At 47.8% G+C, this 22,112-nt stretch overlaps 1 protein-coding gene across 2 annotated transcripts; it reads right to left on the reverse strand.

The window, feature by feature from the left end:
• Positions 1–274: 274 nt before the first annotated feature.
• Positions 275–20,244, reverse strand: LOC129713188 (lysoplasmalogenase-like protein TMEM86A). Of its 2 annotated transcripts, none has more exons than XM_055662034.1 (3): positions 20,090–20,244; positions 3,260–3,521; positions 275–1,067 (listed from the first exon to the last, which is right to left on the reverse strand). In XM_055662034.1, exons 1-3 carry the CDS (start codon positions 20,177–20,179, stop codon positions 643–645), a joined length of 777 nt encoding a protein of 258 aa, XP_055518009.1. In that variant the 5' UTR covers positions 20,180–20,244; the 3' UTR covers positions 275–642. The 2 variants fall into 2 exon arrangements, with proteins under 2 accessions (XP_055518009.1, XP_055518010.1); XM_055662035.1 differs by lacking the exon at positions 20,090–20,244 and adding an exon at positions 13,509–13,763.
• Between the last annotated feature and the right edge of the window lie 1,868 nt (positions 20,245–22,112).

A 22,112-nucleotide genomic window follows, 5' to 3' on the forward strand; every position in this document is an offset into this window, starting at 1 on the left:
GATAGTCTCCTCTTTTTTAGTTCATGTAGCAAGCTGCCTGGGGTCAGGGAGAAACAAATAGAAGGACATGTTAATAGGGAGAGTTGCAGTGATGGGATTGGTATAAAGGCACAAATACCTGCATAAACCATTAGAGTCAACCAGTCTGCTTCTGTGCTATAAATACTATGTCGTTCTGAAAGCTTGCTCAGTCGATCGTTCTCCTGGGCTCAGCAGGGCTTGCGTGAGGAGATGAGGAGATATCAACCGCGGTACAAAGAACAAACGCCACAATTTTTTAGGAAAATATTTATTAATATTTGTTTTACAAAATTGATGTGCGATGTGCAAGAGAGGAGGATTAAGGCTGTAGGAAGGAAGTGCAGATGCTGGTTGCAACCGCATATAGACAAGAAATGCTGGAGTAATTTTGGGTCTGAAGAAGGGTCTCGACCCGAAATGTCACCCATTCACCTCTCTCCAGAGATGTTGCCTGCCCCGCTGAGTTACTCCAGCACTTTGTGTCTATCTTCGGAAGAATAAGGCATGTGTCTTTGAATCGGTGATGATAATCACGGGCTTTTGTTTCCAGCATGTCATGACCTCAGTACCTTACCGGCTGCAGAATGACACTTCACTGTTGAAGACAATGGTGGATTTGCTTTACTTTCTGTTCTTGCCAACTGCACTCTCGCTGTAAACAGCCGAGAGGGTGATAAGCATCTGGGCCAAATAATAGGTGGCCGCGATCATTCCGGAGTGGTACACCGGGAAACAGAAGGCACTGATGGTGTAGGTGAAATCGGAGACCGCGAGGAGCATTCCCCCAACAGTGGCAAACAGTTTGACCCAAGACCACTGGTGGTTGAACAGTGCCCCAGCACTGGCACGCCACACCATGGTTCCAATCAAGCCGATGTAGATGTAGGCTGCCCACTGCAATGTCTGGTGCTCCCACAGGCATCTACTCAGGAACAGCAAGTAGACGGCGCCTATAGCCAGCAGGAAAACGCCTGCCAGCAGGTTCAGAGGCTTCAAACCAAACATCCAGATGTAGCAGATGTGTGCGAGTCCAAACATGAAGTCACCTGAAAGAACAAGGTGTTCTTATAGAGTTTATGCTGATAAATGTGAGGTGCTACACCTTGGCAGGACAAATCAAAATAGGACGTACATGGTAAATGGTAGGGAATTGAAGAATACAGTTGAACAGAGGGATCTGGGTATAACCGTGCATAGTTCCTTGAAGGTGGAATCTCATATAGATAGGGTGGTAAAGAAAGCTTTTGGTATGCTAGCCTTTATAAATCAGAGCATTGAGTATAGAAGCTGGGATGTAATGTTAAAATTGTACAAGGCATTGGTGAGACCAAATCTGGAGTATGGTGTACAATTTTGGTCGCCAAATTATAGGAAGGATGTCAACAAAATAGAGAGAGTACAGAGGAGATTTACTAGAATGTTGCCTGGGTTTCAACAACTAAGTTACAGAGATAGGTTGAATAAGTTAGGTCTTTATTCTCTGGAGCGCAGAAGGTTAAGGGGGGACCTGATAGAGGTCTTTAAAATGATGAGAGGGATAGACAGAGTTGATGTGGACAAGCTTTTCCCTTTGAGAATAGGGAAGATTCAAACAAGAGGACATGACTTCAGAATTAAGGGACAGAAGTTTAGGGGTAATATGAGGGGGAACTTCTTTACGCAGAGAGTGGTGGCGGTGTGGAATGAGCTCCCAGTGGAAGTGGTGGAGGCAGGTTCATTGGTATCATTTAAAAATAAATTGGATAGGCATATGGATGAGAAGGGAATGGAGGGTTATGGTACGAGTGCAGGCAGGTGGGACTAAGGGGAACAAAATTTGTTCGGCATGGACTTGTAGGGCCGAGATGGCCTGTTTCCGTGCTGTAATTGTTATATGGTTATATGGTTATATGGTTAACAACAGAATTAACAGTTGGAAGGAGCTGCAGACACCGGTTTAAACCGAAGATAGACACAAAATGCTGGAGTAACTCAGCGAGACAGGCAGCATCTCTGGAGAGAAGGAACGGGTGACATTCCGCATCGAGACCCTTCTTCAGAATTAACAGGTTTTTCCAAGTGAGTTGCATTGACGAATGTACCGACAAATGAACTATGTCATTCTTACTTGCAGCAGCATAACAGCAGCAGTAAATACAATACAGGAGCCGGGAACTGCATGAAGCTGGATCACAGCAATAGAAAGACCCAAAGCGCTGGTCTCTGGAGAACATCTCTGGAGAACATGGATAGGCGACGTTTCAGGTCGGTACCCTTCTTCAGACTCGAAGATAGACACAAAATGTTGGAGTTACTCAGCGGGACACTGCCATTCAATATGATCATGACTGATCATCTAAAATCAGTGCCCCGTTCCTGCTTTTTCCCCATATCCCTTGATTCCTTTTGCCCCAAGAGCTAAATCTATCTCTCTCTTGAAAACATCCAGTGAATTGGCCTCCACTGCCTTCTGTGGCAGAGAATTATCCAGTTATTTTCCTTATCTTAACTGCCTCACATAATTGTGGCACATTGCAGCGGGTAGAGCTGCTGCTTCAGAGCGCCAGAGACCCGGGTTCGATCCTGACCTCAGGTGTTGTCTGTGTGGAGTTTGCATGTTCCCTGTGAGCAGGTGGGTTCCTCCCACTTCCTGAAGACATGGCAGGTGCATGAGACGAGCTGCCAGAGGAGGCAGTTGAGGCAGGGACTATTGCAACAGTTAACAAACATTTGGACATGGACAGGACAGGTTTAGATGAAAATGGGCCAAATGCAGGCAGGTGGGACTAGTGTAGATGGGGCATGTTGGCCGGTGTTCGCAAGTTGGACCATGTGTGCTACATGTGTACGACTGAGAGACGTCTATAAACGGGTGATCGGTGGTCGGTGTGGACTCAGTGGGCCGGATGGCCTGTTTCCATGCTGTAGCTCTGAAACTAAACTAAATCACTCTTAAAATGTTCACCCTTGTGGACAATGAACAAGATGGATGTGGGTCTCTGATCAGAGGCTAAAGCCTTCCATTCTTGTTGCTATCAATGTGGGTCAATGCTCGATCTATCTTCCTTGAAATTCCTGCATCATAAACTATGGCCTTACCAGTACCAAAGTGTAAATTGTCCCCAATGTGTGTGTAGGATAGTGTGTGGTAATGTGGGGGAGGGGATCACAGACTCGATGGGCCGAAGGGCCTGTTTCCACGCTGTGTCTCAAACTAAAACAAACTTGTGTACGTCTGCTAATGCTTTCCCCCGCTTACCGTGCAGGAGATGGAACTGCGATGAGAGGCTGCGGAGGATGTCTCCAACTGCGGAAAACAGCAGGCCGGCAAGGAGCTTTGAAGCCTTCGAGTGTGTGTGCAGATCTATCCGAAGGGTCAAAATATAGGCACAGAGGAGTAATATCGGCAAACATTTCAGGAAGGCTCTCAGCCAGACGGGACAGGAAGACTGTGACGCCAATGCAAAGTAAATGAAGACACTCAGCAGGAAAGGTGCCAACCTGGAAATCTCCTTCAGTACCTTTAGTGAGAAAAAGAATAGTTAGATTTACAGACAATTATTTAGGGCAGTTTTATGATATTGCAATACTCAAACTTAATTGTATAAACTGTAGTTTAATTTCCAGGATTTACCAAAGGATAACAGTGCATAGCATTGCCGAACTTGCTTTTAATACCAGTGTTACAGCTGGTAGAACCACTGCCACAGCACCAGAGACCCAGGTTCGATCCTGACCTCAGGTGCTGTCTGCGTGGAGTTTGCACGTTCTCACTGGGACCACATGGATTATATGCGGGCATCATGTTCAGCACAGACATGGTGGACCAACGGCCCTGTTCCTGAACTGTTTTATGTTCTATATAGTACCAGGAGGAGGCCATTTGGCCCTGCTAGCCATTCTATATTCAGGACGGCACAGTGGCGCAGCTGGTAGAGCCTCTGCCTCCCAGCCTCAGAGACACAGGTTCAATCCTGATGGCGGTTGCTGCCTGTGTGGAGTTTGCATGTTCTCCGTGTGACCGCGTGGGTTTACTCCGGGTGCTCCGGGTTTCCTCCCACATCGCAAACATGTGCGGGTTTGTCGGTTAATTGATCCTCTGTAAATTGCCCCCTAGTGTGTAGGGGATGGGATTACATAGAACTAGTATGAACAGGTGATCGATGGTCGGAGTGGACTCGAAGGGCCGAAGGGCCTGTTTCTATGCGGCAACTCTAAAACTGAAACTAACTTCAACATTTTTTAATCTCTTCACTGTTCTCCCCTTCAGGTTATATTGTTCTCTGACTGTGGGTCAGTTCCACATGATGTAGCCCCCCCCCCCCCCCCACCCCCCCCCCCCCCCCCCCCCCCCCCCCCCCCCCCCCCCATTAGCATCTTGATGTTCATTTCTTGATAGGTACACTTAGGTAGTAGGTGTTATCTTAGTGGATCATCACAGGGCCACAGCTGGTAGACTCATAGAGTCATACAGCACGGAGACAGGCTCTTTGGCCCAACTTGCCCATGCCAACTAGGATGTCCCATCTACATTAGTCCTAGTGTTAAAGAAGGAACTGCAGATGCTGGAAAATCAAAGGTACACAAACATGCAGGAGAAACTCAGCGGGCTCCATAGATGCTGCTGCACCCGCTGAATTTCTCCAGCATTTTTGTGTACCTTACATTAGTCTTATCTGCCCGTGTTTGACGCATATCCCTCGAAACCTTTCCTATCCATATACCTGTCCAAATGTCCTTTAATGGTTATATAACCTGCCTCAACCACCTCCTCTGGCAGCTTGTTCCATACACACACCACAGATCCTGATTCAGTCCACTCTCACTCTCTATGTCTCTCATTTTAAAGCAGGGGTCACTGAAAGCAATACTAGACGCCTAGCGACCTCTGCTGGTCTCTGGGGCTCTTTACAACACTAGACAATGTATTTATTCCATGAATTGGCATTTATTGTATTTAAAACAATTACAACATGTCGTTCAGTGATTCAAATCAGGATCAAGGATCTGAGCTTATAACCTTACAGATACAAAATGGGATTTATTGGTAGGTTTCAGAACAATATGTAAAGACTTTGGTGAGAAACACAAAGTGCTGGAGTAACTCAGCGGGACAGGCAGCATCGCTGGAGGGAAGGAATGGTTGACGTTTCGAGACCCTTCTTCAGACCCGAAATGTCCCCCATTCCTCTCCAGAGATGCTGCCTGTCCCGCTGAGTTACTCCAGCATTTTGTATCTATCTTCGGTATAAACCAGCATCTGCAGTTCCTTCCTACACAAGACGTTAGTGAGGCTGCATTTGGAGTATTGCGTTCAGTTTTGATCACCCCCGCTATAGGAAAAATGTCATTCAGCTGGAAAGAACGCGGAGAAGATTTACGAAGGTCGGAACTTGTGTGCCTGAGCTACAGGGAGAGGTTCTATACTGTTCTATGTCACGGCCTGAAAGTGGATAATCAGCCATGATCACAGTGAATGGCAGTGCTGGCACAAAGGGCTGAATGGCCTACTCCTGTACCTATTGTCTATTGAATGGAATAATCAGTAATGTATCTGCCGAATCTGCATCTATTTTCGCCAATGTTTAGTTTAGTTTAGAGACTTACAAACCTGTATGTCTTTGGAGTGTGGGAGGCAACAGGAGCTCCTGGAGAAAACCCACGCAGGTCACGGGGAGAAGGTACAAACTCCGTACAGACAGCGCTGTAGCCAGTATCGAACCAGATACTATGTTCAAGACACCTCAGACACTCTCCGTCGTCTCCGCGCATTCAATTCTCTAGGCCCTCACCCCCTCATCTTCACCATGGACGTCCAATCACTCTACACCTCCATCCCCCACCACGATGGTCTCACAGCCCTCCGGTTCTTCCTCGACCAGAGAAGCAACCTATACCCAGCCACTGACACTCTCCTCCGCCTAGCGGAGCTGGTCCTTACCCTCAATAACTTCACGTTCGACTCCTCCCATTTCCTCCAAATACAAGGCGTAGCTATGGGCACACGCATGGGCCCCAGCTATGCCTGCCTATTTGTGGGTTACGTCGAGCAATCCTTGTTCAATACATACCAGGGCCCCATCCCCGACCTCTACCTCCGCTACATCGACGACTGCTTTGGTGCCACCTCCTGCACCCGCACACAACTGACTGACTTCATCCACTTCACCACTAACTTCCATCTGGCACTCAAATACACCTGGACCATTTCCGACACTTCCCTACCATTCCTTGACCTCACTATCTCCATTGCAGGTGATAGACTTCTGACCGACATACACTATAAACCCACTGACTCCCATGGCTATCTGGACTACACTTCTTCCCACCCTGCTTCCTGTAAGGACTCCATCCCCTACTCCCAATTCCTCCGTCTACGCCGCATCTGCTCCACGGATGAGGCGTTCCACACCAGGACATCTGAAATGTCCTCATTATTCAGGGAACGGGGGTTCCCCTCCTCCACCATAAATGAGGCCCGCACCAGGGTCTCTTCCATACCCCGCAACACTGCTCTCTCTCCCCATCCCCGCACTCGCAACAAGGGCCGAGTCCCCCTAGTCCTCACCTTTCACCCCACCAGCCGTCACATACAAAAAGTAATCCTCCGTCAGTTTCGCCACCTCCAACGTGACCCCACCACTCGCCACATCTTCCCATCTCCCCCCATATCTGCCTTCCGCAAAGACCGCTCCCTCCATAACTCCCTTGTCAACTCTTCCCTTCCCTCTCGGTCCACCCCCTCCCTGGGCACTTTCCCTTGCAACCGCAAGAGATGCAACACTTGTCCCTTTACCTCCCCCCTCGACTCCGTTCAAGGACCCAAGCAATCGTTCCAGGTGCGACAGAGGTTTACCTGCATCTCTTCCAACCTCATCTATTGCGTCCGCTGCTCTAGATGTCAGCAGATCTATATCGGTGAGACCAAGCGGAGGTTGGGCGATCGTTTCGCCGAACACCTCCGCTCGGTCCGCAATAACCAAGCTGACCTCCCGGTGGCTCAGCACTTCAACTCCCCCTCCCACTCCGTCTCCGACCTCTCTGTCCTGGGTCTCCTCCATGGCCACAGCGAGCAGCACCGGAAATTGGAGGAACAGCACCTCATATTCCGTTTGGGGAGTCTGCATCCTGGGGGCATGAACATCGAATTCTCCCAATTTTGTTAGTCCTTGCTGTCTCCTCCCCTTCCTCAGCCCCCCTGCTGTCTCCTCCCATCCCCCAGCCTTCGGGCTCCTCCCCCTTTTCCCTTTCTTGTCCCCACCCGCCCCCGATCAGTCTGAAGAAGGGTTTCGGCCCGAAACGTTGCCTATTTCCTTCGCTCCATAGATGCTGCTGCACCCGCTGAGTTTCTCCAGCTTTTTTTGTGTAACCTTCGATTCTCCAGCATCTGCAGTTCCCTCTTAAACATCGAACCAGAGTCTCTGGCGCTGTGAGGCAGCAACTCTACCGCTGCGCCACTTTACCGCCCCCTATGTGCTGTAAACCACACTGTCAGCACCTATATTGCCGTGTGTTAAATTGGAAGATAATAATAAAGGCTAAACAGCGGGCGTAGGTGCTGTATTTTTAAACAGTTCCAGCAGGGGGCGCTTACTAACCTGGCCCAGAAGGTGGAACTAGTCACTTCCAACATGGACCACAGAGAAGAAAGCTCAACCTTTAATGCATCACACGTTCAGGACCCAGCCAGTGAGGCTGGGATGTGTAGGAAGGAACTATAAATGCTGGTTTAAAGTGAAGATAGACACACATTTCTGGAGTGACTCAGTGGGTCGGGCAGTATCTCCGTAGAATAGGAATAAGTGACATTTCGGGTCAAGACCCTTCTTCAAACTGGGAGTCTGGGGAAAGGGAAACGAAATATAGACGGAGATGTAGAGAGATATAGAACAAATGAATGAAAGATGTGCAGAAAAGTAACGATGAGAAAGGGAACAGGCCATTGTTCGCTGTGGGCTGGGAGAGAACAGTCGAGTCTGGGTTAAAAGGTGGTCGTAGAGTCGGAGAGAGCAGGAGGAATCGCAGAGGGGGAGCAGGGAGAACACACGTCGGAGAGAGGACGAGAATGTCTTCAAAGGAGGCAGAACTTGAGGAGATTTCACAGTGGAGCAGACAAAATGTGTAGGAAGGAGAGAAGTGTGTGAACACCACGGTATTAAAGCAGCAGGTTGGGAAGCAGAAGGATCCCTCAGTGTAGAAACACATTGATGTAGATCAAAATATAGATACATTAATCAGAATGGACCCAGGATTTATGGATGGCTAGCATCTCGTTTAAAACAAATGCTGTTTCACTTGCTGCTCAATTTAGTTTAGCTTAGCTTCATTTCATTTAGTTTAGTTAGGTTAGGTTAGTTTAATTTAGTTAAGCATAGTTTAATTTAGCTTATCTTAGTTTAGTTTAGCAGTGATACAGCATGGAAGCAGGCCCTTCGGCCCACTGTCACTGGCCATCAATCTCCAGACACTAGTTCTATCCCACACACCAGGGACAATTTACAGAGGCCAATTAACCCAAACTCACACGTCATTGGAATGTAGGAGGAAACCAGAGCACCCGGAGAAAACCCACACGGTCACAGGGAGAAGATACAAACTCCATATGGACAGCACCCGTGGTCAGGATCGAACCCGGGTCTATGGCGATGCGAGGCAGCAACTCTACCGCTGCGCCACCGTGCCACAGTCTTGAAAAGCAGAGAGTAAAACTGATACCAGTGCAAGGTAAAGTGAACTTGAGGCTTTTGCAAATCTCATTAGTGGATGATTATTCATTGAGCCTCCACAGTTGAATTCATGATAAGTAATGAACCTGGGAAAGAGAACATCCATTTACAAAGTTGCAGGATGGATACATAGTATAATTGTGTCGGAAGGAACTGCAGATGCCGGTTTACACCGAAGATAGACACAAAATGCTGGAGTAATTCAGCAGGCCAGGCAGAATTTCTGGAGGGAAGGAATAGGTGACGTTTCGTGTCAAGACCCTTCCTCTCAACCCAAAAGGTCACCCATTCCTTCTCTCCAGAGATGCTGCCTGTCCTGCTGAGGTACTCCAGCATTTTGTGTCTATCATCATAGTAGAATTGTAGTGAGTTCTGGTTGGTGACATGTGTTGGTTGGCACAAGGAGCTCACAAGAGCATAAGGGGGCGATTAGATAGCTCTGGCAGATAATGTCAAGGAACATCCAGAGATTTTACAAACACAATAAGGGAATGAGAGTGACTACAGACAGAATAAGGTCCCTTAGAAACCATAGCGGTCATCTCTGTGTGGAGCCAAATAAGTTGGGCAAGGTTGTGAAGACTGGGGAACTTGGGGCAGTTCATGGAAGTGTCTTGAGGATAGTCAGGATTACAGTTGAGGAGGTGCTGAACATCTGAAAGTGTATGAAGGTGGATTAATCTCCTGGGCAAGATCAGATTTATCCAAGGACTCTTGTGGGAAGCTGGAGTAGAGATTGTGGGCTTTCTGGCTGAGATTTACAAATCAACATTAGATACAGGTGAAGTGGCGGAAGACTGGAAGTTGTTTAATGTTGTGCCTCTACACAAGAAGGGCTACAAGGAAAAGCCTGGGAACTATAGGCCAGTGAGTCTAATATCTCTTCAATATCCCACAGCTCTCCTCACTCCACCTCCCCGCCATTGGCAACAGGGACAGTCCCCCTTGTCTTCACCTTTCATCCCATACAGCACATAATCCTCTGACATTTTCGTCACCTCCAACGGGATCCGACCACTAGCCACACCTTCCCATCTCCGCCCCTTTCTGTTTTCCGCTGAGACTGTTCCCCCCGCAAATCCCAGGTTCACATCCCTCCCACCTAAATCACCTCCTCCGCAGGTACCTTCCCCTGCAACCCAGACGATGAAACACCTGTCCCTATACCTCTGCCCTCGACTCCATCCAAGGACCCCGACAGTCTTTTCAGGCGAGGCAGAGGTTCACCCGCACCTCCTCCAACCTCATCTACAGTATCCGCTGTTACCAGTTGTAGACTCCTATATATCAGCGAGACCAAGCGCAGGCTCAGCAATCATGTCGTTGAACACCTCCGCTCAGCCCTTCTGAACCTACCTGATCTCCCGGTTGCTAAATACATTAAGTCCCCCGCCCATTCCCACACTGACCTTTCTGTCCTGGGCCTCCTCCACTGTCAGCGAGGTCATCCGTAAATTGGAGGAACAGCACCTCCTATTTTGCTTGGGCATCTTACACCCCAGAGGTATGAACATTAACTTCTCCAACTTCAGGGAACCATTGCTTTCTCTCTCTCAACTTCCCTCCCCCTTCCCAGTTCTCCGACCAGTCTGATTGTTTCCCTGAATACATTTTCCCTCAGCTTTGTTGTCATAGAAACATGGAAACATAGAAAATAGGTGCAGGAGGAGGCCATTCGGCCCTTCGAGCCAGCACCGCCATTCATTGTGATCATGGCTGATCGTCCCCTATCAATAACCAGTGCCTGCCTTCTCGCCATATCCCTTGACTCCACTAGCCCTTAGAGCTCTATCTAACTCTCTCTTAAATCCATCCAGTGACTTGGCCTCCACTGCCCCCTGTGGCAGGGAATTCTATAAATTCACAACTCTCTGGGTGAAAAAGTTTTTCCTCACCTCAGTCTTAATTGACCTCTCCTTTATTCTAAGAATGTGGCACGTGGTTCTAGACCCGCCCAACATTGGGACCATTTTTCCTGCATCTAGCTTGTCCAGTCCTTTTATAATTTTATATGTTTCTTTAAGAAATCCCCCCATCCTTCTAAACTCCAGTTGTCACCTTCTCCAAGCTAACAATGATCTATTCTATATTTTCCTTGATCCTCATCTCTTTCAGTCTTGTTTTGACACCTTCCCCTTCCTTATCTCTGTGTCTCCCTCTCCCCTGACTTTCAGTCTGAAGAACGGTCTCGACCCGAAACGTCACCCTTTCCTTCGATCCGGAGATGCTGCCTGTCCCGCTGAGTTACTCCAGAATTTTGTGTCTATCACATCAAGATGTGAGCAGGGAGAGGTCAAATATCCAGGGATACTTTGACTTGAGAATTAAGGGACTGAAGTTTAGGGGTAACATGAGGGGGAACTTCTTTACTCAGAGCGTGGTAGCTGTGTGGAATGAGCTTCCAGTGAAGGTGGTGGAGGCAGGTTTGTTTTTATCATTTAAAAATAAATTGGATAGTTATATGGATGGGAAGGGAAAGGAGGGTTATGGTCTGAGCGCAGGTATATGGGACTATGGGGAGATTATGTGTTCGGCACGGACTAGAAGGATCGAGATGGCCTGTTTCCGTGCTGTAATTGTTATATGGTTATATGGTTATATGGTAACATTTCTCCCTAACCACTTGTCTGGTCAGAGCCAGTCTAGGATACCTGTATGATTATGATTAATGCTACACTACACGAGTACAATACATGGTTTGCATCCAGTCAGAACCAGGTCCAGTGAAGGTCTGAAGAAATTCAGTGAATCAATGTTCATCAGTTCATACCAGTGTGTGTAGTTCTGGTCGCCCCCTTACAGGAAGGATGTGGAGGCTTTGGAAAGGGTGCAGAAGTGGTTTACTACAATGATGGCCGGATTAGAAGACATTAGTTACAGGGAGAGGTTGGACAGACTTGTATTGTTTTCTCTGGAACACCTGAGGTTGCATGGAGACCTGATAGAAGTACATCACACGATGAGAAGTGTAGATACGATAGACTGCCTGAAACTAAGTCCCAGGGTGGAAATCTCAATTCGACACAAACGGACACAAAGTGCTGGAGTAACTGGATGTGGAGAGGATGTTTCCACTAGTGGGAGAGTCTAGGGCCAGAGGTCACAGCCTCAGGATAAATGAACGGTCCCTTAGGAAGGAGATGGAGGAATTTCTTTAGTCACAGGGTGGGTGAATCTGTGGAATTCATTGCCACAGAAGGCTGTAGAGGCCAAGTCAATAGATATTTTTAAGGCAGAGTTAGATAGATCCTTGATTAGTGCGCGTGGGGAGAAGGCAGGAGAATGGGTTTAGGTGGGAGAGATAGATCAGCCATGATCAAATGGGGGAGGAGACCCGATGGGCCGAATGGTTAAATTCTGCTCCTAGTGCAGAATTTGAACATAAACTCAACAGGTCAGGCAGCATCTTTGGAGAACATGGATAGGTGACGTTTCGGGTCGAGGTCCTTCGTCAAAGACCGTTGGTCTGGAACTGGGCCTGGAATCCAGGTGAGGATTGGCGGAGTGGCTTGGCGTGGCAGGTGAGGGTGGGTGGTGGCGGTGGCAGTCACGACCTGGAAGCGAATGAGGAAGTCGTGGTGGCTTCCCCACCCTGGAAGGTTCATAACAACAAGGGAGACTGTATATGCTGGTGGTGGCGGGGACTGGGCAGGAGTCCAGCCAAAAACTAGCCGGACACAAGTGTGTGCTCTGGATGTGTTTATTCTTCTGCATACAGCTCCCAACTCCTCAGCTGACACGGGAGTTGCCCGGCCTCAAATAACAACTCAGATACCGACCCCGTGACTCGCACCTCGCCAGTACACTGAAGTCTTTAGCAAAAAAACAAACAAAATGCAGGAGGAACTCAGCAGGTCAGGCAGCATCCATGGAGGGAAATGGACAGTTGACAGTGCAGGTCGGGACCCTTCTACAGAGTGTTGGGTGGAGAGCTGGTAGGGAGAAGTCAGGGTGGGGGATGGGGCTGAGTTGCCAGGTGATGGATGGAGGCTGCCCCAGGCACCGAGACAACACACGTGCCCGGGGCAGCAGGTCTGGGTTACAACATGGTGGTAGAGCCGGGGAGCAGGAGGAATCACAGAGGGGGAGCAGCGAGAGAGGATGTTGCTGAACTCACGTCGGAGAGACGAGGAGAACGTCTTCAAAGTAGACACACCTTGAAGAGATTTCGCAGTGGAGCGGACAAAATGTGCAGGAAGGAACTGCAGACGTTGGTTATGCACCGAAGATGGATCTGGGTAACGAGGTTCGGCACAAAAAGCTGCAGTAACTCAGCGGGTCAGGCAGCATCTCTGGAGTAAAGGACCAAGTGACGTTTCTGGTCGAGACCCTTCGTCTTGAAGTAAGGAGGGATTGATTGGCAGATGATGGGACAGAGGGGAGGGTGGAGACGGGGATGGGTGCTGAAGACAGTTGTCTGTACTTGCGAACATTAACGTCAGTGTCACTCAGCCACAGGCAGCTAAAATTCAGCCAGGGTTCTTGCTCCTGATCCCGGTTCTCCGGCTCTACTTCCAAGACTGAGTATCACAGCAAAGGAAAAACGTTCCTGGCACCGCACTGTACTGTACTGCATTTCGCAAGAAATGAACTCTCGAAATGAATTGACGAGAGAGAAAGATCAGAGGGAAAAGCACAGCCGGCATTCATTTGGAGAGAAGCCAGCAGATCTGGGCTAGTCCTGGCCAAAGATCTTAGAGCAGAGCTCTGCTATAAGATCTTTGGTCCTGGCCGTGACATTATGGGTGGAGCAGGCACATAGTTTAAATACACATTCCTTACTTGGAACCAACATCTGGGCCACTTCACCCCCATCGTTGTCTGATCATCTCCTTGCACGGACAGGACCCCCCGACAAGACCAGAACTACCTGTTGATGTCTGTCAGCGTCTCGGTCCCGTCTCTGCTAATGTTTGCTACAGGTTCAGGCAGGAAGCACAGAGCTCCGGGAGTCTGTCTCTGGCAACTGGGTAAACTGCGGCTCAGAGCTCACTCCCACCCTGGCCTCCAGCAAGCTTCTGCTCGTAGGATGTTTGCATTTGTGGGTGTTCCCTGTGTGGGCCTGGGGATTGGCTCGGTCTGCACAAGGCAGGGCTTGTTCCAGCAGATTGGGAGCACACTGAATGCTGATTGCAGTGCTGTCCTGTACCCTTTTGGCGTAATTTGACGACATCGCCGATTCAGAGATCACAGACAGGCACGCACACACTCACATAGAAACAAACAAGAGGAGAGTTTTAGTAATATACTACATTAAGTGGGACCCGTTGGGTCCCTCTCACACGGGAGGCCTGGTCCCCCAATGCAACCCGTTCCCCAAGTGCGCAAGGGCGACTCATTTCCCCTTATTCACCCTCCCTCATTAAACTTAAAAAAAACATCCTTGCTGCCAGGAATATAAAAAAAGGGATTGCAACATTGTAGTTTGCAATTGCACGTGCCAGGGCTGACAGGACTCAGTGTCCTGGGATAGCAGCATTGTACCGTGCAGGGCTACAATCCCATTGTGACGTCATAGCTGTAAGTGCTAGTGCAGAGGGAAGAATCTTTTTCTCAAATTGGAGTTTTGTAAATTAAAAAATGCGAATAACTTGTGAAATATAACATTAACCTGAAGGAAAATTGATACAAACCACCACATGACAATTGTGAGTAAGGTGGTCCAAAAATTGTAGCACTATCATGTGCCATTTTGGCATAATTTGATGACATCACTGAATCAGAGATCACAGACAGGCATGCACGCACACACACAAACACATAGAAACAAACACGATGACAGTTTTGGGGCGGGCAGGTGGGACTAGTGTAGCTGGGACATGTTGACCGGTGTGGACAAGTTGGGCCGAAGGGCCTGTTTCCATACTGCATGACTCCTTGACTCTATGATTCTAGAAGTTCATAAGTTCCAGGAAAATTAGACCATTTGGCCCATTAAATCTACTCTACCATTCAATCATGGCTGATCTATATTTCCCTCTCAACAGCATTTTCTTGCCTTCTCCCCAAAACTCTTGACACCCATACTAATGAAGACTCAGTAAATCATCACCTTAAACATATTAAAAATATTCCCCCGCCGTCTGTGGCAATGAATTCCACAGATTCACCAGCCTGTGACTAAAGAAATTCCTCCTCGTCTCCTTTCTAAAGGGACGTCCTTTTCTTCTGAGGCTGTGACCTCTGGTCCAAGACTCCTCCACAAGTTGAAACATCCTCTCCACATCCACTCTATCCAGGCCTTTCACCATTCAATAAGTTTCAATGAGGTCCCTCCTCTTCCTTCTAATGAAGGCCCAGTGCCTTCAAACGCTTCGGGGATGCTGCCTGCCCCACTGAGTTACTCCAGCACTCCAGTCCTGTCTTTCCAAATGTAACTCCCTTCTCTGCCAGACTGAAGAAGGGTCCCAACCCAATATGTCGTCTGTCCGTTCAATCCACAGGCTCGCTAAGTTACTCCAGCACTTTGTATCTTGCACAAAAATAACACGGATAGGTTATGTTTCAGGTTGGGACCCTTCTTCAGAACGATTGTAGTAGGGGGGAGAAAACTGGAAGAGAGGTGGGGTGTGGGACATAGTCTGGCAAGTGATAGGTGGATACAGTCGTGGGGTGTGTGTGGGGGGGGGGGGGGGGGGGTAGATCTGCAGATGGGTGGATAAAGGCCAAAGATGGAAGAAGTTGAAAGGCTTGGAGATAAAGAGAGAAAAGGCACAAAATGTGAAGCCAGAGGAAAGGATATAGGTGGAAGGGGGAAAGGGGGTAGAATATTGAGAGAAATGGGTGCAGGGACAGGGGGAAGAGGGGAGAAAGCCTTTTGTCTTCTTCTCTCTGGCCTTTGTCCACCCATTGTCAAACAAAAACCCACTTCAACTGTATCCACCTATCACTTCTGAAGAAGGGTCTTGACCCGAAACATCACCTATTCCTTCTCTCCAGGGATGCCACCTGACCCACTGAGTTACTCCAGCTTTCTGTGTCTATCTTCAGTGTAAACCAGCATCTGCAGTTCCTTTCCCCATCTATCACTTATGCATCGTTGTCCCATCCCCACCTCTCTTCCGGCATTCTTCTCCCCCCCCCCCCCACGAAACTCATCTGAGGAAGGGTCCTGACCCAAAATGTCGCCCGTCTATTCCCTCCAGAGATGCCGACTGACTCCAGCACTTTGGGCGTTGATTTGTTGGTGTTTTACTCAAGTAGTTGGTCTTAGTTTTAACGAACATTGAGGCGTAATATTTACCTCCGTTGAACCTGATTTACGGGGCGGATCAAAGCGTTGTCCCTTTGAGAGACACCAGAGACCAAAGAAACATGTGGAGCAAGAAGCAACCTGCTGGAGGAACACAGTGGGTCAAGCAGCATCCGTGGGGGCGAGATGGATGGTTAACGTTTCGTTAGGACTGAGAGAGTGGAGAGGGGAGATTGCCGGTGTAAAGAAGAGGGGGAGGGGGGAGACAGGGACTGGTAGGTGGTTGGTGGGGTGAGAGATGAGGGGTAAATGGAGCCAGGTGATCCCACTAGATCCCCTCTACCTCTGGTTCCATCTGCCCACCATCTCTTCCTCGATGTGTCCCGTTATCACCTACCCTACTTATCACATCCCAGCGCTGGTGGTCTACTAGCCCCCACTTAACACCCTCCAACAGTAGCCTCCTCATCCCCCCCCCCCCCACGCACCCCACCCCATCCATCATCCATCCCCCCCCCCCCCCCCCCCCCCCCTTTGTCTCACCCCTACCCCTGTCCTCCTCACACCACCCATCCACCTTCTCAGACCTGATGCAGGATCCCGACCCGAAACGTCAACCACTTCTTCCCTCACCTTCCATAGTAGCTGCCCAACCCACTGAGTTCCTCCAGCAGTCTGTTTAGTTCAGAGATACAGCGCAGAAACAGGCTCTTCGGCTCATCTTGTCCACGCCGACCACACACCAACATCATCTCACCTACACACACCAGGGACAATTTACATTTATACCAAGCCGATAAACTTGGCTTAATTATGTCTTTGTAGTGTGGGGGGAAAGTGAAGATCTCGGAGAAAACCCACGCAGTCATGGGGAGAACGTACAAACTCCGTACAGACGGCACCCGTAGTCGGGATCGAACCCGGGTCTCCGGCGCACAAGCGCTGTAAGGCAGCAACTCTACCGCTGCGCCACCGAGCCTTTGCTTATTATCCCAATCGGATCCATTTTCCACAAAGGATTTAAAAATCATTCTTGCGATCTCCGTGACACGGGAAGGGAAGCATTTATTTCCCATCCACGTCAATACTTCATCCCTATTAATAAAACACATAGTTACACAGTGTGGTCCATTGTCACAGTGGCCAGATGAGTCATTGTGTGCTTGTATTATGTACACTACGTCATTAGATGTTCAATCCCAAACATTCCACAGTCATTATCTTGAGGGTTCTTGACACAGGGCCAGTGTCCCGACTACGGGTGCTGTCTTGATGCCCCTCAGTGTCCGAGCCGACTGCCTGCCCCTGTTCCTGGGTTACATCAGTGCCCGCATGTCCCGTGAGAATGAACACGTAATGTCTGCGGGCACCATGCGTGGTTTCCGGGACAGCTGGGCACCGCAGGGGGTTTAACTGGATCCTGGATCAGGATTGTAGTTTAGTTAAGTGGTACAGCGCAGAAACAGGCCCTTCATCCCACCCCGTCCGCACCAACCAGCAATCCACGCACTATCCTACACACTAGGGATAATTCACAATCTTTGCCGAAGCCAATCAACCTACAAACCCGCACATGTTTGGAGTGAGGGAGGAAACCGCAGCATCTGGAGAAAACCCTTCCAGACAGCACCAGTAGTCAGGGTCGAACCTGTGTCTCTGATGTTGTGAGGCAGCAACTCTACCACTGTGCTACCGTGCCGCCCTTAGTAATAATCATTTAATATTTAGTAATAAGAATATTTGGTAACTTTGTATTATGCTGGTAGGACTGTTGGTATTGTTAGTTTTGTAAATATTATCATAAATAATTGAATAAATTTAGTTTTGATGAATAAAATTAAAAGTGTTCATTAACAGGAGAGCGTGAGGCTGCATCCTTTCTCCAAACAGTGCTTGTGACATCTGTATTAAACCTTAGCTCATCTCTCAGCTGGAACCTAAAAACGTAGCGAACAACAGCCTTTAGCTGCACATATTTCCTTGCATTGAAACTCCAACAATTGTTGGGTGCAGGCCAAAGTTTGTCCTGCTCCAATTAGATAGAGTCATAGAGTGATACAGTGTGGAACAGTCCCTTCGGCACCACTTTCCCACACTGGCCAACATGTCCCAGCTACACGAGTCCCACTTGCATGCGCTTGGTCCATATCCCTCAAAACCTGTCCTATCCATGTACCTGTCTAACTGTTTCTTCTTCTTCTTATTGGATGCAAACACAAGATTAGAAGTCGTTCAGCCAGAACACACTTCTCGGCATCTGCATACAATCTGTCTGTCTTGCGATACTTGTGCTTCTTGTGCTTGGTGGTGGAAAGATTGGTGGAAACAGGGCCGCAACGGAACGCTCTTTCCTTGACCCCAACTGTTTCTTAAATGGGACTATCCCGTCCCAGCCTCAACTACCTCCGCTGGCAGCTTGTTCCATACACCCACCACCCTTTGTGTGAAAAAGTTACCCCTCAGATTCCTATTAAATCTTTTCCCCTTCACCTTGAACCTATGTCCTCTGGTCCTCGATTCCCATACTCAGGGCAAAAGACTCTGTGCATCTACCCGATCAATTCCTCTCATGATTTTATACACCTCTATTAGATCTCCCCTCGTCCTCCTGCGCTCCAAGGAATAGAGCCCCAGCCTACTTAACCTTCCCCTATAGCTCCCTCTAGTGCTGGCAACATCCTTGTAAATCTTTTCTGAACACTTTCAAGCTTGACAATATCTTTCCTATAACATGGTGCCCAGAACTGAACACAATATTCTAAATGCATTTTCACCAACGTCTTATACAACTGCAACATGACCTCCCAAATTCTATACCCTGACTGATGAAGTCTAAAGTGCCAATAGCCTTTTTGACCACCTCATCTACCTGCGACCTGAACTTCAAGGAACCATGCACCTGCACTCCTAGATCCCTCTGCTCTACAACACTACCCAGAGGCCTACCATTTACTGTGTAGGTCCTGCCCTTGTTCGACATCCCAAAATGCAACACCTCACACTTTTCTGTATTAAATTCCATCAACCATTCCTCCACCCACCAGGCCAATCGATCCAGATCCTGCTGCAATCTTTCACAACCATTAATTTTTGTATCATCAGCAAACTTGCTAATCTTGCCTTGTATGTTCTCATCCAAATCAATGTTGTACATGACAAACAGTAACGGGCCCAACACCAAACTCTGAGGCACATCACGTCAAGGCCTCCAGTCCGAGAAGCAACCTTCCACCATCATCCTCTGCTTCCTTCCATGGAGCCGATTTGATAAACATTCAGCTATCTCCCCTTGGATCCCATGCAATCTAACCTTTATAGAAGTTATATAGAATGTATATAGAAGAAACACGTTACTTCTTAATTTTACCAATATGATTAAAACATTTAGTAAAGCTCGCAGATGTCAGCTATTTTTATGTGATCAGAAGTCGGCCTAAAAACATGTTATTGCTTAGTTTATTTTGCTTTAGTTTAGGACATCATGGTAACTCAGAGATTAGAGATAAAGGGCAAGGACAGTGAGAGGTTAAAGTTAGTAAAAACATGCATGCTAAGCAGCCAAAGATAAGAACTGAAATTATAATAAAACGCTGCTTGAAATTATAGATCAGAGAACATTTGGAGAGTGGCCAAGCTGTACTATCTCTGAATGTTCCAGGCCCAGATTTTTGCAAATTAAAGGCTTCTCATCTTCTTGAAGAATTCTCCATGTCTGTGTCATCTTATCTTTAATTTGAGTCTTGTAAACCACGACATCTTCCAGAGCATACTACTTATCTAACAAAATGCTTCTTAAATTAAACTGTCATAACTGCCTCCACCACCAACCCCAGGCACCCGCTGAAATGTCACCCACTCAATAGACAATAGACGAAAGACATTAGGTGCGGGATGTTGCCATTTGGCCCTTCGAGCCAGCACCGCCATTCATTGTGATCATCGCTGATCATCCACAATCAGTACCCCGTTCCTGCCTTCTCCCCATATCCCTTGACTCCACTATCTTTATTCTCTCTTGAAGGCATCCAGAGAACCGGCCTCCACCACCCTCTGTGGCAGAGAATTCTCACTTCACCTTCTCTCTGGAGATGACGCCTGTCCCGCTGAGTTACTCCAGCATTTTTGTGTCGATCTTCAGTAAAAATTAATATTGAAGTTTAGAAGGACTTACTGTTAGCACGGTCGATTGCATTGTAGGCCCACTTGTACTTTCTCTGCTTGCCCACCAGCTTGTTTTATGCACTTCTTTACTGTGTTTCATTAGTCAAATTAAAACAAGATCGACTGGTCTTTCCTCTGCTGAATGGAATGTTGATCCACCCAACAGGTTAACGCTTCAACCTCCCTGCAGCCACAGGCGTGTGATAGACTCACTCGTCAATTTGCTAAGTCCAGACTTGTAGATGGCCGCCCAGTTACTGAGAAGATTTACTTAGCAGAAAGTTTTTGAACTGTTCGTTATCGGGCTGGTGACTAACTCTTAATTTGTAGGCGTGATACAGTCTACAGGTCCCTGAGTGGTCAAAGGACATTAAATACCAAAGCAACATGGTGCATTTGCTCAACACATTGTACTCTTAGCTGAACATATATTTACCAAAAAATGATAAGGCTCCTGTTACATAATGCAGGGCTGGATAAGGATATCTCACAGTCCCAGTGGTGGTGGTGGTGGTGTACAATGGGCTTTAGAGCAGAGGTTTAAAATCCAAACACCAGGGTAGTGTAGCAATAGAGCTACTGCCTCACAGCACCAGAGACCAGGGTGCTTCTCTGTACAGAGTTTGTACGTTCTCCCCGTGACCTGCTTGGGTCTTCTCTAAGATCGTCGGTTTCCTCCCACACTCCAAAGACTTACGGGTTCGTAGGTTAATTGACTTGGTATAAATGCAAATTGTCCCAAGTGTGTGTAGGATAGTGTTAGTGTGTGAGGATCGCTGGTCGGTGTGGACTTGGCGGGCCGAAGGGCCTGTTTCCGTGCTGTATCTCTAAACTAACCTAACCTAAACTAAACTAAACTAAACTAAACTAAACTAAACTAAACTAAACTAAACTAAACCATGTTGGAAAACAGACTGCAGACAGCATCTATGGTCCTTCGCCTCATAGATGCTGCCTCACCCGCTGAGTTTCTCCAGCATTTTTGTCTACCTTTGATTTTTCCAGCACCTGCAGTTCTTTTAAATCAGATTTTTAAATCGTTAGCGAAAAACAAAGTGCTGGAGTAACTCAACGGGTCAGGCAGCACCTGTGGAGGGAAAGGTACAGGTGATGTTTCGGGTCGGGACCCCTTCTTCAGAGCGGAAACAGGCCCTTCTTACTGCAAATGGTGGCTTGGGTGCTTTGGCTTGAGGTTGAAAGGCACTACTTACTGCAAATGGTGGCATGAAGTTGAAAGGCACTACTTACTGCAAATGGTTGTTTGGGTGCTTTGGGTTGAAGTTGAAAGGCACTACTTACGGCAAATGGTGGCATGAAGTTGAAAGGCATTACTTATTGCAAATGGTGGCTTGGGTGCTTTGGCTTGAAGTTGAAATGCACTATTTACAGCAAATGGTAGCTTGGGAGCTTTGGTTTAAAGTTCAAAAGGCACTACTTACTGCAAATGGTGGCTTGTGAGCTTTGGCTTGAAGTTTAAAAAAATCATAATTTTCTCTGCTGCCCCTGCTGGAGGGAGGGGGAGGGACTATAAAACCAGGAAGTGGTCTGCCTTACTCAGTCGCTGCAAGATGGATGAAGCCAAGGATCACGTCTCTCTGAGCTCTGAATAACTGAACAAATGTCTACACAACTGTGAGTACCCTTAATGTGGTTTGAAAATGAAAATATCGCTTGTTTGAAGTAAAAAGGCACTGCCTGCAAATGGTTGTTTGGGTGCTTTGGGTTGAAGTTGAAAGGCACTACTTACTGCAAATGGTGGCTTGGGTGCTTTGGCTTGAGGTTGAAAGGCACTACTTACTGCAAATGGCGGCTTGGGTGCTTTGGCTTGAAGTTAAAAGGCACTACTGCAAATGCACTTACTTCCTGTTTGCACTGTATATTGATTTTAGATAAAATGTTACACTTACGGCTGTGATTTTTCGCCAACTTACTCAGTCCCCCCTCCGCTGAGCAGGTGCAGAGAATTCTTCCCATCAATGAAAAATAAAAGTGTTATTAGTGTTTAAAAAATGCTGAGAATCTCTCTCCTGTCA

This window comes from Leucoraja erinacea, chromosome 35 (assembly GCF_028641065.1).
Source record: "Leucoraja erinacea ecotype New England chromosome 35, Leri_hhj_1, whole genome shotgun sequence".
Taxonomy (NCBI): Eukaryota; Metazoa; Chordata; class Chondrichthyes; order Rajiformes; family Rajidae; genus Leucoraja; species Leucoraja erinaceus.

Coding starts and splice junctions, on each gene's coding strand:
- LOC129713188 (XM_055662034.1), bottom strand. CDS start 20,179: ATGAAACACAGTAAAGAAGTGCATAAAACAAGCTGGTGGGCAAGCAGA. Junction 3,522..20,089: donor TGCAATCGACCGTGCTAACA/GTAAGTCCTTCT, acceptor TTCTCACTAAAG/GTACTGAAGGAGATTTCCAG. Junction 1,068..3,259: donor GCAGTTCCATCTCCTGCACG/GTAAGCGGGGGA, acceptor TTGTTCTTTCAG/GTGACTTCATGTTTGGACTC.